This window comes from Chenopodium album, chromosome 5 (genome assembly GCF_948465745.1).
Source record: "Chenopodium album chromosome 5, dcCheAlbu1.1, whole genome shotgun sequence".
Taxonomy (NCBI): Eukaryota; Viridiplantae; Streptophyta; class Magnoliopsida; order Caryophyllales; family Amaranthaceae; genus Chenopodium; species Chenopodium album.
This window is the reverse complement of record NC_137838.1, coordinates 33,893,665-33,910,839: the sequence shown is the minus strand read 5'-3', so window position 1 is coordinate 33,910,839 and position 17,175 is coordinate 33,893,665. Positions and strand designations below refer to the sequence as shown.

At 31.8% G+C, this 17,175-nt stretch overlaps 1 protein-coding gene across 1 annotated transcript in view; it reads right to left on the bottom strand.

The window, feature by feature from the left end:
* LOC145632065 (DExH-box ATP-dependent RNA helicase DExH16, mitochondrial-like) overlaps positions 1–16,107 on the bottom strand; it is a 34,339-nt gene extending 18,232 nt beyond the window's left edge. Inside the window, exons 1-6 of the mRNA XM_081684335.1 lie at positions 15,997–16,107; positions 15,019–15,136; positions 7,581–7,702; positions 7,291–7,481; positions 4,035–4,175; positions 1,404–1,526 (exon numbers count right to left, since the gene is read on the bottom strand). Coding sequence (XP_081540461.1) covers positions 1,404–1,526; positions 4,035–4,175; positions 7,291–7,481; positions 7,581–7,702; positions 15,019–15,136; positions 15,997–16,057 — 756 coding nt within the window. The 5' untranslated portion in view covers positions 16,058–16,107. The remainder of the gene's footprint in view (positions 1–1,403; positions 1,527–4,034; positions 4,176–7,290; positions 7,482–7,580; positions 7,703–15,018; positions 15,137–15,996) is intronic.
* Between the last annotated feature and the right edge of the window lie 1,068 nt (positions 16,108–17,175).

Here is a 17,175-nt window from a genome sequence, read left to right as displayed (position 1 = left end):
AAATAGCTAGCGAGACAAACTTGTGTGCAAAACTTCCTACATCCAAGAAGTGTATCCTTGGTACCTAGACACAAGAGGTGTACTTGAATAAGGATGGTGCCAGCATTATATATCACCTCATATTATGTCATCGATATAGGAAGCCCCACTGCAACAAGTGCCAAGTGGCATACAGTATGTGGTGTGCTTTGCAAACAACCAAAGTAATTAACACATGACAAAGAACCTAAATTCCTGTCTTCCTATCTTTACCAAGCCCCAGACTGCTCTCCCGCTCTCCTCTTTGCATTACCAAGCCCCCACACATTTTTCTCTTCCTCTCTACCCCCAAAACCCTATCTCCTCTTCCCAATAACCTAGCTCTGCACGTACTCTATATTCAACCATAAATAGCTACAGCAATAGCTAGACAGGCTACGATAATGACCGGATGGCAATCCCAATAGGTAAGAGAAAGAGAGAGAAAGTTGTGAAGTAATCTTCTGAAAACAAATTATTCTGCCCTAAGTCTCCAACTTACTTAGCAACCTAACTTGCACCTTTCTAACCTTTAAGGGTGGAGTAGCAAACCATTATACACAACAAAGAACTCCACTAGGAAAAATAAAAATAAAAAAAATTCTCTCATCTTCCAACCCTTCATCGATAATACTTCTAATAACAAAAGCAAATTGCAGTATCAAATCACCACTTACAAACAAAAAATAAACAAACAATTGACAATAAAAATAAAAATTAAAAAAATAAAAAAAAAAAAAAAAAAAAAAAAAATTCAAATTTAAGTGTCCTTTAATAATAAAATGAGTAAACAATTAACATTTTTAGTAGAGGTGTCAAAACCACACCCGACCCGATCCGATCTGAATAACCGACTCGAATAATATCAGATTTCGACTCTCACATGGACACAATAAGTTAGCATGATTTAACTTTAAAACTTGACCCGACCGACCTCACCGAACCCGATCCGAACACCCGAAATGACACCTTTATTGTTTAGTGCAGCTCATAAAGTCTACAAAATTTGTAGAGTCGTACAATCCGATCCTAATAGCCCTCAAGTAGAATCTCAATCCTAATACTCCCTCTGTCCTTTTATTTTTGCCCCATTTGACTTTGTGTGGTCTCCTAGACACGTGTTAAGACGTTTATATCTTCATTTTCATAAGTGTAAAGTTGATATTAATTGACTTTACAATGAGACGAACCAAACAAAATCCCACATGACTATATTTCCTTTTGTAGAACGGAAATTTGTGGTCAAAGTTTGACCCACATTTTGGCAATGGAGCAAAAAATAGGGCGAAGGGGGTAACATTAAAGCTACTTGTACAGTCATAGAAATCCACACCCCATAAATAGAAATAATCAATAGAAAAACGGGTAAAAAGTAGGCAGCTTACTTTAAAATTATATATTTGACGACGTGAAAAGGTAACTATGCAATCCCCCTTTTTTATATTCTTAAATGATCCAAGAGGCACCTTTGATGGTTCCAGAGGTGATAACCTATCATAATATTTTATCTGCATAACAAACAGGGATAAAGAAGTAAAAAAAAAAAAAAAAAAAAAACAAAGCAAGGAAAGAAACAACATATATTAGCTGATAAAGAAGCAACATTGGCTTTTGGCACAAGCTTTAAAGAAGAGATCAAGGAGAGTAAATGACAAATCACAATAATAAAGCAGCCAATACCCTTACACATCCCTCTTACTTGTGTTCAAATTATTTAAAAAATTTGTTCGTTTACCTTCTCTAATTAATTCCTCTAAGTCTCTGCCATGAGGCAATATAGCTTGTCATAGTCTTTTGAGGCAATACATTTATAATAACTTCTTTTAGTCTTTTGAGAATCTTGTCATTCAATATTATGATCTAATTCATATTAGTTAATTTTAAATTCATTTTTTTTTAGTTGACAATACCAAATTCATGAGACTCGAAGGGTTAAATAAGATGTGATAGCGTTAAGTTAAAGGGACAAGGCTATATTCTTTCTAACAAAAAACCAGTTACCATACTTTACAATAGTTAATTCTATTACTTAGACGAGTTGATGCATTCTTTGAACTTATAATCTGAGTCCTCACACATGAACAACGTTATTTATAATATGATAGTGTACTCTTCTGGATAAATTTGATCCAGATACTAGTGATAGCACAATTACACCTGTAGAGCATTTGAATGATGCTATATAGCCATAAGGTGTGGCATTTTATAATCGTTCTAGGGTAGAAAAACCTAATTTAATGCTCATCCGAATCACGGCAAGTGTATCAAATATTTAGTTCTTACAAGTGAAGTTTGCTAAGACTAGATTCAACTAATTTTCTTTTTTTTTTTTTTTTTTTGAAGCCACTAACTTTCTTAATTATTCATTTGCAAGAAAATGAATTGATCACAGCCATAATTTTGCATTTTAATTGCTAATATTATGTTTACCTACATGGACTTGAATGAAAGGGCTTATATTTGTCAAAATCTTTTATAATCCAACCCATATTTTGGTGGCTTGTAAACATTAGTTGGTAATCTTGGTAATCATCATGACCTCAATTCCAAAATATTTGAGCCACAGAAGGTGCCTAAAGGGCACTAAAACAGTAAAGATCTTGCTGCACTTAGGCGCACTTCGGTGCACCTTTTTTAAGTGAAGTGCACTATAAAATCATATAAAAAAAAAATTAAAAAAATAAAAAATGACCAGAGTGCGCCTTAAGTGCCTCTTTGAATGCACCTTGCCTAGTTGCCTGGAAAAAAAATATAATAAAAAAAAAACACTACTATAATTGCCTAATGCCATAGCGCTTAGGCGTACACTAGGGACAACATAAAATTCTAGGAGCCCATGGAATGAGGAGGGATAAAGAGTTAAAATGAAAAACTCATGTCATGAAAAGACTGATACAAAGAAGTCATAAGTCAAATAAAGTAATGTTACAATTCTTTTTAACTTTCCACAAAAAGAAAGTTTTACAACAGACTCTAAACGACAAAAGTAATTGAATTGGTACAACAGTGTCCATACTCCATAGTGACCTTATTTAAGTTTTTAGTGTCTTTAATGACATGCTAACACTTGAAAGCCACATAACTTATAAAATAGATTTTTAAAGAACAAAAGATTCAATACTAACCCAAATAATACTAAGGAGCTATTTGGTTAGACCCCCCACTGCCCCCCCCCCCCCCCCCCCGGAACTTGAATACGCCTAAAACCCTCAAAGTCCTTCCACCACTACCACATACACCATTCTAATCCCAACATGGTAGATGACACCCAACTTTAACCCCATTGTTGGCACCGTTATCCTACAGCAAACATCACCATTCCACCCAATGCTCACCCATACACAACTACTTTACCACCACCAATAGCCACCACATCATCTTCAACCAACCCAAAATTCCTATTTGACTTCCATCTAGCCCTTAAGAACTCATAAAATAGTGATAAATGTTCCTTGACACTAAATGAGGTTCGTCCTCGTGGTTCAACTACACCATAGACATTTGACCGAGTGAAGTAAACAAACAAGCTCTATCTGCAAGGACTATGCAATCCTTGAAAAGCCCTGATCTAGCAACAAGCTTTCACTTCCTCACTAAGTTTTGTGAGCTAAAATTATGGGCAACTATGATATGAAATAAAGGGAGGGTGGGCGGTTGAGTAAACATGCTAGGAAGTTACAGGGATTTGAATGCTTTTCCATTCCACTATCTTTCTTGTTTTCTTTCCTTTCTCCACCCACAAAAAAAATAATATAGTGCACTGCCAATCAAAAACCAGAATTAGAAACATATGCACGTGATTGAAGCATTCATAGGTAGCAATTTTTGAGAAGATTCAGAAGCTATGCATGATTCAATTATCAATTAGGTGACAATTAATAGCTGTGGGATATAATTAAAAATGAAAATATATTTATCCGAAAACTGCTGATAATGTAAATAAATAAAAAATTTAAAAAAAAGAGTCTAATTTATGAAATACCTAACAATCTCTCAAACCGGGAAAAAAAAATTACCTGTAAATTGTCACCAGTGACTTTCAAAATTTCCTTAATTAGAGCTACAGCGGCAGGGTCTCCACATAGGTGTAGTTCATCTGCAGCAAGTCCCAACAGAGCACGAGTAAAGGAAAAGCCCCTGGTCCTGCAACCCAGCATCTGATGTCGTAAAAAATACAAATTAATACAAGTGTATGAAAAACGGACAATAAATAAACACAATGGACCTCATCAATTGTGGTCCTTAATGCTAGAAAATTTTTACTAAAGTCAAGCAGCATACACCTCCTGCCTAGGAAACATATCAAGACAGCAAGAAACCAAGAAATGATGGGTTTTCCCAAGCCAAATCAAACATACAGAAAACTTTTCCTAAACTTGCATTATTTTGCAAGTGTTTGACTTGTTAATCAGCAAATGATAAAACCCTTATGGTGAAGACTTTAAACTGTTAAATATTCTTAAAAGAGATGTAAAATCACACCTTCAAAGAGTTTTAGCACTAAAAATGGTAGTGATACCACCTCAAATTCTGCTCCATAATTAGAGATACAAAGGATTTATATTTTAGTTCAAATTCAAAGAAATTGTCAAAGTACATGGTCATCTTATATTTAAACACAAGGACGCTCTAGCGATAAGCTAATTCTGTTTTGGAGTGCTTGAAAAGTTGAAATCATTGCATACTTTAAACAATAATAACGTTCTCAGCACAGTCATATGGACTGATATGGTACGTCCATAGTCTTGCCCTTCTCACTTTTCATGGTAGATTTTAACTTGCAATGAATTTCTCCCACTAGTATGTTTTGAATTCTCAATTTTATTCCTCCGTTTGATTTGAACATTATCCCATACATCAGTTTCCTTATCCAATAAATAAGATGTAAGTAAAAATTCAAGGCAAAAGATCATTCTGAAGCTCAATCAGTTTGGTTTTGTGAAACTCTTTTATCTATAAAACAATAAAGGTAAGGGAGAAGCATAATATATAAGTTTCCAATTAATAAATTGCAGTGAACCCCTTTCCAAAGAAGCAGTAGCTCAATGAGTTTTTGAGCTCAAGTTTGATGGAATAAGCTAATTAAGTACAATCACAAAGTAAGTCTTCATTACATTAAGATTGTGCCACATGTAATAGCTGCTTCAACTTGAAAAATGATTAAGTGTTAGCAAAGATAAGTTGAAAAGGTAATTTCAACCAAACAGAAGCCAAGAATGAATCGGTTTTCACAGAAGCCTATCCAAAAGAACAAGAACATAATAGTCCAAGTGAGCGAGGCAAAAGGTAGTCTACCACACCAATCCCTAAAAATAATGTCTAACACATTGAAAATTAATACGCATTAGAAAATCTGTTATATAAACATTTTTGGAAAACTTGTGTAATTCTCAAAGAAACCCTTGATATAAATATGTAAGCAATTCATTTAATACATGGAAATATAAATAGAGAAAATGGGAGATTGAGAATTATAACCCTTATTTATTCCTCCTATATATCTCCTTAACAAATATTTGAGTTAGCAATCTGCAACTCCTACATTTAATATCAGAGACACGTTTTTCTATACCTCAAAAAATGTATACCAACTTTGCTCAACCACAAGTACCTCAATTATCTAAAGACCAATATGATGAATAGTGCATTAAAATGAAGGCACAATTTGGTTGTGGGAAGTTGTTAGTGACGGCTTAAAAAAAACATGTATGATGAGGCAAAAGTCTCATATACTAAAAAAAAAAAAAAAAAAAAAAAAACCTAAACTAAACTAAAAAAAAAAAGATTGAAGGCCATTACTTTTGATATACGCAGGATTAATCAAGAAAAGTTTGTCAAAATTTTACAAACCCAAGCAAAGAAAGCTTGGGATGCTCTTGCAACAATATTCAAAAGAATTGAGAGAGAAAAAATATTACAAGCATTACGAGGTGAATATGACAAATAATGAGTCAAGTTCTAATTACTTTTCTAGTCTTCTTACAAATGTTAACCAACAGAAGCACAATAGAGAAAAGATCGAAGATTCTTAGACCGTTGAGAAAGTACTTTGATCATGCAACAAGAAATTAAATCATTACTTGCAATAGAAAAATCTAAAGGCATTCATACATTATCAATAGAATTGCTTTTTGAATTGCTCCAAGTGAATAAACAAAGGATTTACAAGAATGATGGACCAAAAGTGATACGAGTAAGCACTTGGATTGAAGTTGTCAATAAATGAACAAAGAGGTGGAATCAATGAGGCGGTTTTTACTGGCCGAGGTAGAGATCGTGGTAACTATCAATCTCACAACCAAAGTAATGAGAAATTTGGACCATGGAAGAGGATCAATTAGAGGAGGGAAAGTTTAAATGAACATGGTATATCTAGTATAAGCATGCCTCCAACTAAGCATAATCAAGCATCCTCCTTGCAGTGCATACATCACTACATAGTACAAAGTTATCAGAAGCACATCCTAATTCAAAAGGTTGTAGGGATCTTACACACACATGAGGTGTTTTAGCAAAAATATTATTCAGGAAGTAGTAGATAAAAGAAACAAAACGATACCTTCACAATACAGCACTAAATATTACAGTTATCAGAGGCACATCCTAATTTAAAAGGTTGTAGGGACCTTACACCACACATAAGGTGTTTAACAAAAAATTATTCTGGAAGAAGTAGTAGATAAAAGAAACAAAATGGTGCCTCCACAATCCAAGAAGATGATTCTGATCATTAGTCTGGGATGCCACAGACCAAAGTCCCTCAGTCCTCTTCAAGGTAATAATGTTTGAAGTATTCTCAACTATAATCTTCTCCATTTGGTTTTTAGAAATATTAGACACTTCAAGTAGGGTAAATAAGAAAGAAAGAAACAAAACAAGAAGTTAAAAGAACGTTTTGTACTTTTCAGAGAGGGAGTTAAAATTGAATAAATAACTTCATGGACCATATGTCTCAAGAGCAAGAAAGTCAGTATGAAAATATCAAGTCAAGGTTTTATTTGGCATCAGACAATTCTGCTTGGAAAATTATTTCTACTACTTTATCAATACTTAACACCTAAAAATCATTCTGATGGTTCGTAATGGACACTAAAAAGTTTAAGGTAAGCATTAGGTGAAGCCTAAGAAAAATGATTACGCATATGCTTTGACAGTCACATGTGTGCAGCAAATGAGTGCAAATCAAAGTACTTCAATCAAATAACAAAGAAAGCTTCTACCACCAACACAGTGAAAAATGTTCAGCAGAGTAAGCTGTAACAAATTACATGCCTGAATTTCATCAATAATGGCACATTGGTAGTCAGATGTCACATCCGCCATCTCAACAGTTGCAGCCATGTGTTTTGCACCTTCAACTTCCTCCCGCTCTTGTCCAGTGATTAGATCACAAGGAACATTAGCTTTATTCAAACGTTTTGCAACTTCCCAAGCCAATAATCTTAAGGGTCCACAGTATACACCTGCAGAACACAACACATAAAAAGATTATGGATCTGATTATAAAATGCATATCCGCAAGAGTGCACCGCTGACTCACTGAGTAAGTACAGCTACTTTACCAGTTGAGCTACATTCCAACTGCTTCAAAGCCTGATATGTTTTACCACTGTTTGTGGGTCCCACATGAAGATAAACAGTTCTCTTCTTCTTTCGAGCAATTGGGTACCATGTATGAGGACGACTAGCAATAAAAACCCCAACAAGAAAGTAGTATTTTAGATTTCATCATTTGTGAGTTTCTAAAAGAATTGAACAGCAAATGAGACCAATAAGTCTAGAATACAGCTTCTACTAGTGTTCTAAAGAAAAACTTAGGTCTAGACAAAATTAAGGCATAAAAATTACAAAGCTCTACCCAAAATATCATAATTTTTGTGCAGATTGCAGTACTTATAAGATAACAGAAGATAGACCATGAAAATGCAAGATTTAAGTTTGGTCAGTTAAAAGTCTATAAATCTATGTTTATCAACATTTCTGAAGCTTTTGATCTTGTAGATTGTGGGTGTGCAATGCATCTCCCTTCTTCATTCGTCTCCAACACAAAGGAAAAATAAAAATATTTGAGGGGAGGGGAGGGGAAATAGAAAATCATAATGAGGTCAAATCAACTTTGACTCTGGTAAGCAAATAAAATAGTGAATGAGATTAGAATTACAGATTCATACTGAGGTCTAACGAAAAAAAGATATTCATATTTTATTTTAGAATTACAAAATTCATTCGCCATGTAAACAAAATTAACGAATGAGATTTAAGATTTAAATTCAATTGTCACGTAGTTTAAAAACAACGAATACACGAATAGTGATTAAGGATTTAAATAATTAAATAACCGATAAATATAATGTAAAAGGATTCATTTATTTTCCTTAAATTATTCAAGTGTCATCAACGAATGAAATTGCATTTTTTTATTACATTAAAAATAAAAATCATACATTTCTAATAAAAATTTAATCCCAATATTATAGATATTTATATATCGGTAACGATAAAATATTACTATTCTATACTATTACTTTAATAATTAAAAAATCTTAGACTTTGAGTTTATTTACTCGAGATTTATGTAAAAAAAATTAGAATAGGAAAATAAATATTATAGAGATCGATAAATCAAAATAAATATTTATATATATATAAGAAAAATAAAAAATAAAAAAATAAAAAACGAACAAGCTTAAATCTAGTAAAAAATTATATACTACCTCCGTTAACTATTATGTGCAACAAAGGGGTATTATTTGTTAGACATAAAATATTCTTTTGTTGCACATAATAATAAACGGAGGTAGTATATAATAAGGGTGTATCTAAACCTCATTAAACGGAAAATATACCAGATAAATGGTCCCTTTACCCAAAATGTTTTGAGGCTCTGGGATAGTGGAATCGTTTAAGGGGAAATATTGGAAATATGAGTTAAATTGAAGAGGTTATGAATAAAGCTAAAATTTAGAGGAGGTTAATGTTTAGAGAAAAAGAAAAAGTTGGAGAAACAATAATCAACTACCCTCGTATAAGCATAATAATCACCGATCCGGCCACCCCACTACTAGAGTAATAGAATAAACCCACCCCCTATAATGAAGTAGGGGTGTTCATAAATCGGTCCGGAGACCGGACCGGACCACCCCGGACCGGACCGGACCGAATTAATCGGTCCGGTCTTCGGGTCTTGAAATTCATTTTCCCGGTCTTCGGTCCGGTCCAGTCCAAAATCGGGTTTTGTGTGAAACCTTAAATAATGGTTAAAATTATCCTTAATAAACTTAGTAAACTTTAACTTTATAAGCTTTTTTGCACTAAACATACAAAAAAAGACGTAAAAATGATGTTACAATATAGTTTTTCCAATATTTTTTTTGTGTTTTCCTTAACTTTATTAAAAATTTAGTATTCTTTTTAAAAAAATTCTTTATTCTTTTTAAAAAAATTCTTAAATCGGTCCAAAGCGGTCCGGTCCGGGTTTTGGACCGATTCTTTCGGTCCGGTCTTCGGTTCTTAAAATTCTAATTTTCAGTCTTCGGTCCACTCCGGGTCGGTCCGATCTTGGCCCGATGAACAGCCCTATAATGAAGTCAATAATTCCCCACCACTGTCTATGCATAACTACCACCTCGTTAAATTAAACTTTATCACCCCTCTAACAAATTCGCTCATTCCAAGCATGGCTAAAGAGCACTAAAAGTATAAAATTCAAAAGAAAAGGAAAAAAAAAAGAGCAATACTTAAATTGCACGCTCTCAAAGGGCAAAATGATTATAAGAAACTAGGGTGAATTTAACCATATGTAGAAAAGTTCGTATATGAGTGGATATTAATTGAAAACGAAACACAAAGAGAAAAAGATAGTGAAACACTGAAACATGATAAAAATAAAATTAGAAAAAAGACACATGTAACAAAAATTCTACTTTTAAAAAAATGAAATAGGGAAATAGGGTTAAATCTTTAGAGTAGTTATATAGTTTTGTTATCAAAATTATTTGTAATAGTTAATAATGTTTGTTTTAGTGTATTTCATATACGTTTTAAAATTCTCTTTGTTATGTTAATGCTCCCCATTTACTTTATCACAGATTTCTTTCATGATGTATTTACTAATTTAATGACCTCTTTATATGTGCAAGGCTGCATTGGTAATGATATCGTATGTTTATTATAGTTTTTATGCCCATTTAATGATATTTAAATGCAGGAAATGGATATAATATACACACCATGTCGTTTTATTGCCCTTTCTATATTGAAAGTAAATGTGAGAGTGCGTTTATTACGGGTGGTGAATGAATATGCTACAGCTAGAGGTGCAAGTTACATCCATTGTTCATGGCAATATGGTATTTACTAACACAGAGGTTTATACTATAGTTTTACTAACATCTTAATTTGTTTTTCCAACATATTCATAAATATAGACACTTATGTATAATTTCTCACTTTCGAAATTCTAAGTCACATTATATAATGGTGATATTGATAAATATAAAGAAATCTTCAAACAAGAAAAAATTTATTCGATTGCAGGTGGAGCTTATGCCTCCAGATGCATCTTACAAGCCAATAACCAAATGAGGTTGAAATTTAGTAGCAAGAAAAATGATAACGGAAGTTCTCGATGATTGTAAATATATCCAAGGTACAATTTTACATTTATTGAATTTTTCTACATTCCACACTGCCTTCACATGATCAATTCTCCTCTCATCTTCACATGATCAATTCTCCTCTCATCTGGATGTGTCTTTCAGTGATTTAAACATACCTAATACAAACAGTTTTATATGGTAATTTTGATGATTTTTGGAATTTTATTCCACGGTACCTTCACATGATCAATTTTAATGTTTCCATGATAACATTTTCATACGGTACCGGTAACGTAAAATATTAGTTGCAACTTTGGAATATTTTATATCTCACAAATAATACCCCAAAGTTCCAACTAATATTTAACAGAAGCAGGGGGGTTCATTGAACCCACAGATTTTTTGGAAAAAAATTATAAGTTTCAGTTTTTTTTTTTTTTTAAAAGGGTTAAAAGAAATTCTTGTGAGGAAGATAATCAAATGTGTAAGTTCGGTGCACTGGTTAAGAAGTGAATGATACAGCAGCGCACCCCCCCTTAGAGTCTTAAGTTCGACTCCTACTTCCTTCTTTTTTTGTACTTTTTTTTTTTGTTTTTTTTTAACACCTTACATTCAAATTCAGAAATTAAAAACATCGACATTCTTATTTCCCCCAAATTCCAAAACTCTAACCTTTTGGCTTCAACGTTCAACCAAAAACCTAACCTTCACACCCTAGCCACGGCCGCCGCGGTGCCACACCTATTGACTGACAGCCATCGACCGGCGACCGGACGACAGTTCTGAGTTCTTCGAGAATTGTGAATCCTCTTAATTATACTCTTATAGTCTTATTCCTCTACTCCTCTTAATTCTTAATCTTTATTTGTTTGTTTTTTTTTTAATTGGTTTTGATATATTGTTGAACACAAAATACTTGAATTGTTGACAAATTGAATTTAGAAACTTAGAAGTTAGAATTATTTAACTAAGCTTATTGGGGGTATATTAGCTTATTTGGTAGTAAGTTTATTGGGGGTATATTAGCTTATTTGACTAACTTTAGCTGATTGACTAGTCAAACAAGCTAATACAAGTGTTTGGTAGTAAGCTTATTGAAAGAGCTTATTCCACTAAATAAGCTCTTTTTAAAAAAGCTCATTTTAGGAGCTTTTTCAATTAGCTTATTCATTAATTATTGCGAAATGACACTTATAACCTCATTTAATTTAAAATCATATCTAAACTACCTACCCCACAATTAGCTTATTGGTCATTTCACATACTCAATCACCTTTAAGCTATCAGCTATTTACCAAACACTTTTATATAATCAGTTAATACAATAAGTTAGTCAAATCAATTAATAAAATCAGCTAGTCAAAATCAGCTAACTCAATCAGCTTCAGCTTCAGCTTTCAGCTTTCTCCCAAACAGGGCCATGGTCTTTTAATTGATAATTAGAAGAAGTTTATATTGTCAAATTTGTGTTTATTGGGGACTTGGGATTTTAATTGATATTTAATTATTTATTTTGTGTATTATTGTAGATTGTAAAGCTTTTGTTACCAACTTACCATAAGTTTAGTGTCTTTTTGGAAACATGCCGAGAAGTCACAAAAGTTCTCTACTTGTTTTTTTTTTTATATATATATTTTTAATTGTGTCCATCCATTTGTTATAAAAAATTTGAAATTATGTATTGAATATTTAATTTATATATGATCATCGTTTTTTTTTTTTTTAAGATTTCGAACCCCCAGTTCGGAATTCCTGGATACGCCACTAAACAGAAGTAGTATCAATTTTTCTTAATGATGAATGTACACAGATGTTATTGGGTTAGTTATTAATGTGCGTAAACCATATATTCTCATTACTCTCAAGTCTCGACACAAAGTAAGAGCATAATTAACAACTTACATTGTGTTTATATAACTATAAAAATTATTAAAAACTATGCAATGTTAAGTATTTTTTTTTTTTTACCAAATCACATATTTTATTATATATATACTTTTTAATTTATTTTAGTATTGTCTTTTATTATGTTACCACATTAGTGTTTTATGATCTGCATTAATTTCATTTGCTACAGTTTTCTCAAACCTCTATGTTTTTTACTCTAAACATTTTAACCATCTCTTTTAAACTTTCTTGAATTTCATTTTTTGTTCTCTTTTAAAAGTCCCTTTATTTTTCTTGAATGCTCTTTCTTTCTCACTTTACTCTTTCGACTTAAGAACTTGTTATGTTCCTCTTTACATCATACGGTTCCTTATGACGATTCATTTTAGTTGACCCCAAATCATTTCGGGACTAAGGCTCTGTTGCTGCTATTGAAATCAAATCACATATTTTGATTTGTGGCATGGAAATAATGAAGCTAACTTTATGGAAAAGGTTTGCTCATGAACTAGGTCGTTTCTTGTTCCATGAGCTTAACCAAGATCATGTGTTGGGTGCATCCATGGTATCAGTGTAGACTTGGCACCTATTATGGTTTAATATTTTGTTTAAAAGTAGCTAACTATAAAAAGACTATGATGTCATTTACTTTATTATCATTGCTTTAAATACTTATAATGGCCTTCTAACAAGTGCATGGCTTTATTAATGAAACTGATGATCTACATGGATGGTAAGCCTTAAAGCATCATAATCAATCAATCAATCAATCAATCAAAGCCTTAATCCCAAAAGTGGGGTCGGCTAACATGAATCAAAGCCTTAAAGCATCATAATCAACGATGAAATTCTTTTGTTACATACTTGTGTATCTATATAACTCACATAGCCATATAAGTGTGTGGATGATGGATATAAGTCCAAAAACATATCAACAGATATTAGCCAATGGTATCTCTCAAATATAAATGGTGCTTAATACCAAAAGGATTAAGTTAAATTAGTTTTCAGCATTGCATAATGTATTTGTATCAACTATTATTTAATTGATATTATCTTACACATAAGGTAATTAATATTTGGTGGAAATTCTACACTATAACCGAGTAACCCATGACCAAGTAACTCCTAATTGTTTTAACCCCCCCGATGAAGTAAATTGTTTTAACCCCCCCGATGAAGTAACCACGACCATTCTGATGAAATAACCACGACCATTCTTTAAGGAAATAAAAAATAAAAAAAAATAACCCTAGGCACACGCCACATATTAAACTTTGTCAATAAATTATTCAACTTTAAGTTAAAATTAAAATAAATTTTATCATTAATTCAAAACAATAATTATAGATTTTTTTTATATATTAGATATTTTATCCAAATATCTACTAAATGATAAAAGAAATTTATAATTCATTATATAATTAAAAAAAAAAATCAAAAGTTAATTTGACAACATATTTTATTTAATTTTAAATAACTACCAAGATAAAAATTGTTTTTTTTCTACTAGGATTTTATCAAAAACTGAACAACCATTGAGGTTACGATAGTTTGACTCCGGTAACCCCATTGAGGCAGGCCACACCGTGTGGATCCAACCACATATTAAATCAGTGTTAAAAATTATGCTTAAATTAAAAAATAATAATAAATATATAAATAAAATCATGTATTGCACGGATTTTATTTAGTTATTGAAAAAGGTAAGTAGGTGTATGATAAAATAGAATAAAGTAAGTGAAAATGTAAAAAGATGAGTTTGTATAATAAGAAAATAAAAATAAAAAAGAAATAAACTTAAGTAAGAGAGTGTGTAAAAAGGTGTAATTACTGTGGGGTAGAACCTTAGAAGGGGTGGGTGGTAAAATTGATAGACTTAAATAGAATAAAGCAAATTGAGTAGAACAAAAAAAGACTAAAATGTGAAGTAGTAAAACAAATTAAAATGGAAAGTGGGTAGAAGTAGAACACAAAAGAACGGATGGAGTACAGCACTAAAACATAATAGAAATTTTTCCCTTCAAAAGTTTCAAACACTATAAATATTACTAGTAGCAAGAAAAGGAAAAGATATTCTACTAAAAATAATATTTCCTCATACGCTTTTTTAATAACAACATTTGGACATCGCACTTGAAAATGCACAACACATACCAATAATACAATCAACTAGCTTTTAGTTAAAAAAAAACATAAAAAGGAATTAAAATAAAATTAAAAAAAAAAAAAAAGGAAATACAAAGATCCCACATGACTTTTTTCTGGTATTTATAAATCGCAAAAAAAAAAAACAAAAAAAACAAAAAATGGTCTAAGGAAAATGTACAAATCGTGTAAAAGTCCATATGGTGCAATATAAAAGAACCAAGGAAGTATCAAAATCTACTACTCCGTATGAGGCAATGCTATATATCAACAAAGAAGGCTATACAAAGACAACAAACAAATGATATATATATATATATACATACACATCAAATAACAATAGCAAGTGTAAAGAGATGATACTTACGTCAAGTCTGTAAAATCAAATCCAGTTGAAGAAACACAACTGCTGAACAGCCTCGAATAATTGCATTGACAAGCCAACAGTCCTAATTTAAACTCCAAAGGGAAACTCTCAAACTTATCTGAAAAATTGAAAGAACAATAATATGACAAGATGATCATGACATAAATTTAATCCACTGGGAAACCTATTCGTTTTAATTATTTTCCTCAACTTTCTGAATCAATAAACATTAAAGTACGAGTTGCCGGATAACACTAAGTCACTAACTCAATGCAATCTCAAAAGTGAAATTGGTTTCTCCACACTTTTCACATCATCCAATTTGCAATTTCCTACTCCCTCCGTCCCTAAATTACATTCCTCTTTCTCTCTATTATGTGAGGAATAAATGCTAGAAAGAGGAATGTAATTTAGGGATGGAGGGAGTACTCAAAATTGCTCCTCGGTACATAATTGAAACCCAAACAATAGAATGCATCGAAAAAATTGAAATAGTTTTTACTTTTAAGCTTCTAATTCATTTTCCGTAGAGCAAAAATTAACAATTTCCTAGCAAATGATGCTCAAAAAACATATTTTAACATACAAAAAAAAAATGCATATTGTATTGTTAAAAACTAAAAAATAGATCCTAAATTGAATATATTTAATTAAAAATATTTAAGCTTGGATAGAAGCAATGTCCAGGTTTAATTACCAAACTCAGGTTATTGCTGAACAAATTGTTGTGCAAAATAAGCAATTTAATACAATCCCAATTCATAAATTTTAAATTAAATAAGTAATATACTGCACTTATTATTATGATTGCCGCACAATAGAAACATCATATCAAAAGAGGAAAAGCATAAGGTTTAATTTATTGGCAAGAGAAAATATGTAGGTTTCTATAATTTCTGTTAAATAAAGTCAGACACAAAAGAAAAAAAAAAGATGTTATTACGACGAGATTTGAAGATAAGAGCAAAAGAATCGAACCGTAAATATGACGAGAAACGCTGAAGTTTGAGAATCTCCGGCGAAGAAGCGAAGCCGCCATTGTTTTTTAATTTTCCTAGAATGAGGCCAATACTGAGTTTATAAATGGCCAATGCTCCCACTTTTTTTTTCCACTCCCCGATACTCTTCGGTGTTTTAAAAACTGTTTTTTACTTTTTTTTATTGTATAAATTTTTAAGCAATTTAATTGACTTATAAATCAGAATGATTAATTCTTACTTTAGGAATTCTTCAATAAGTAAAGCACCAGTTTTGTGCCCCGTGCTTTCTCAAAAAAAAAAAAAGTTTTGTGTCCGTGCGATGCCCGGATTTTTTATTAAATTTTGAGATAAATTTTAATTTATATGTCAAATTTCAAAATATATCTGATCTCTAACTTTCTAATACAAAATTAGTTAGAAATTGATGTGTTTTTGTGACGATTTAAACTATATAGTAGTAGGCATGTAAATGACTAATAATAATATTGGTATTTTTTTAAAAGTTATAATCTAATATTTTTTTGAATAAAATTATAATTAAATTTATACCTATGAAATATTGGTATTTTATCAAAAATAAAACTCTCAATTAACAATTTTATCCTAAAATTCTATCCAAATTTGATTAAAAATAGAATTTTAAACTTTTTATTTTATCCTATGAAGTCTATATAAATATATCCAACGTGGCACGACACTTGGCGAAAATTTAGAACGCTAAGTGTCGCAATGTCGTGGCATGTCTAAAAGTTTAGCTTTATATATTAGTTATATGATATGATTGTTCATTCAAAAAAACTCCTTTGAAAGAAAGGGCATTCTCTCTCGAGAAAAAGGGCGATCTCTATCGTTCAGATAGCGATTCTACCGGAATCCGGTTGTTCTCCTCATCGGCAATCTCTGACTGATGGCAGAGGACATAGTTAAGATGTATTCCCAACTCCAAATTCATGAGGAGGAGGGAGAAGCGATTGATCTTGGTGCGATTAACCCTAGCGATAATGATAACAATTTGGAATTAATGCTAGTGGGAAAAATTCTAACGGAGAGACCGTACAATGTTGAAGCTTTCAAAAAAACAATCACAAACGTTTGGGCTCCCACTCATGGTTTGGCAATTAGGGTCCTTAGCCCTAATCTTTTCGCTTTCCAATTCTTCCATTACAAGGATTTGGGG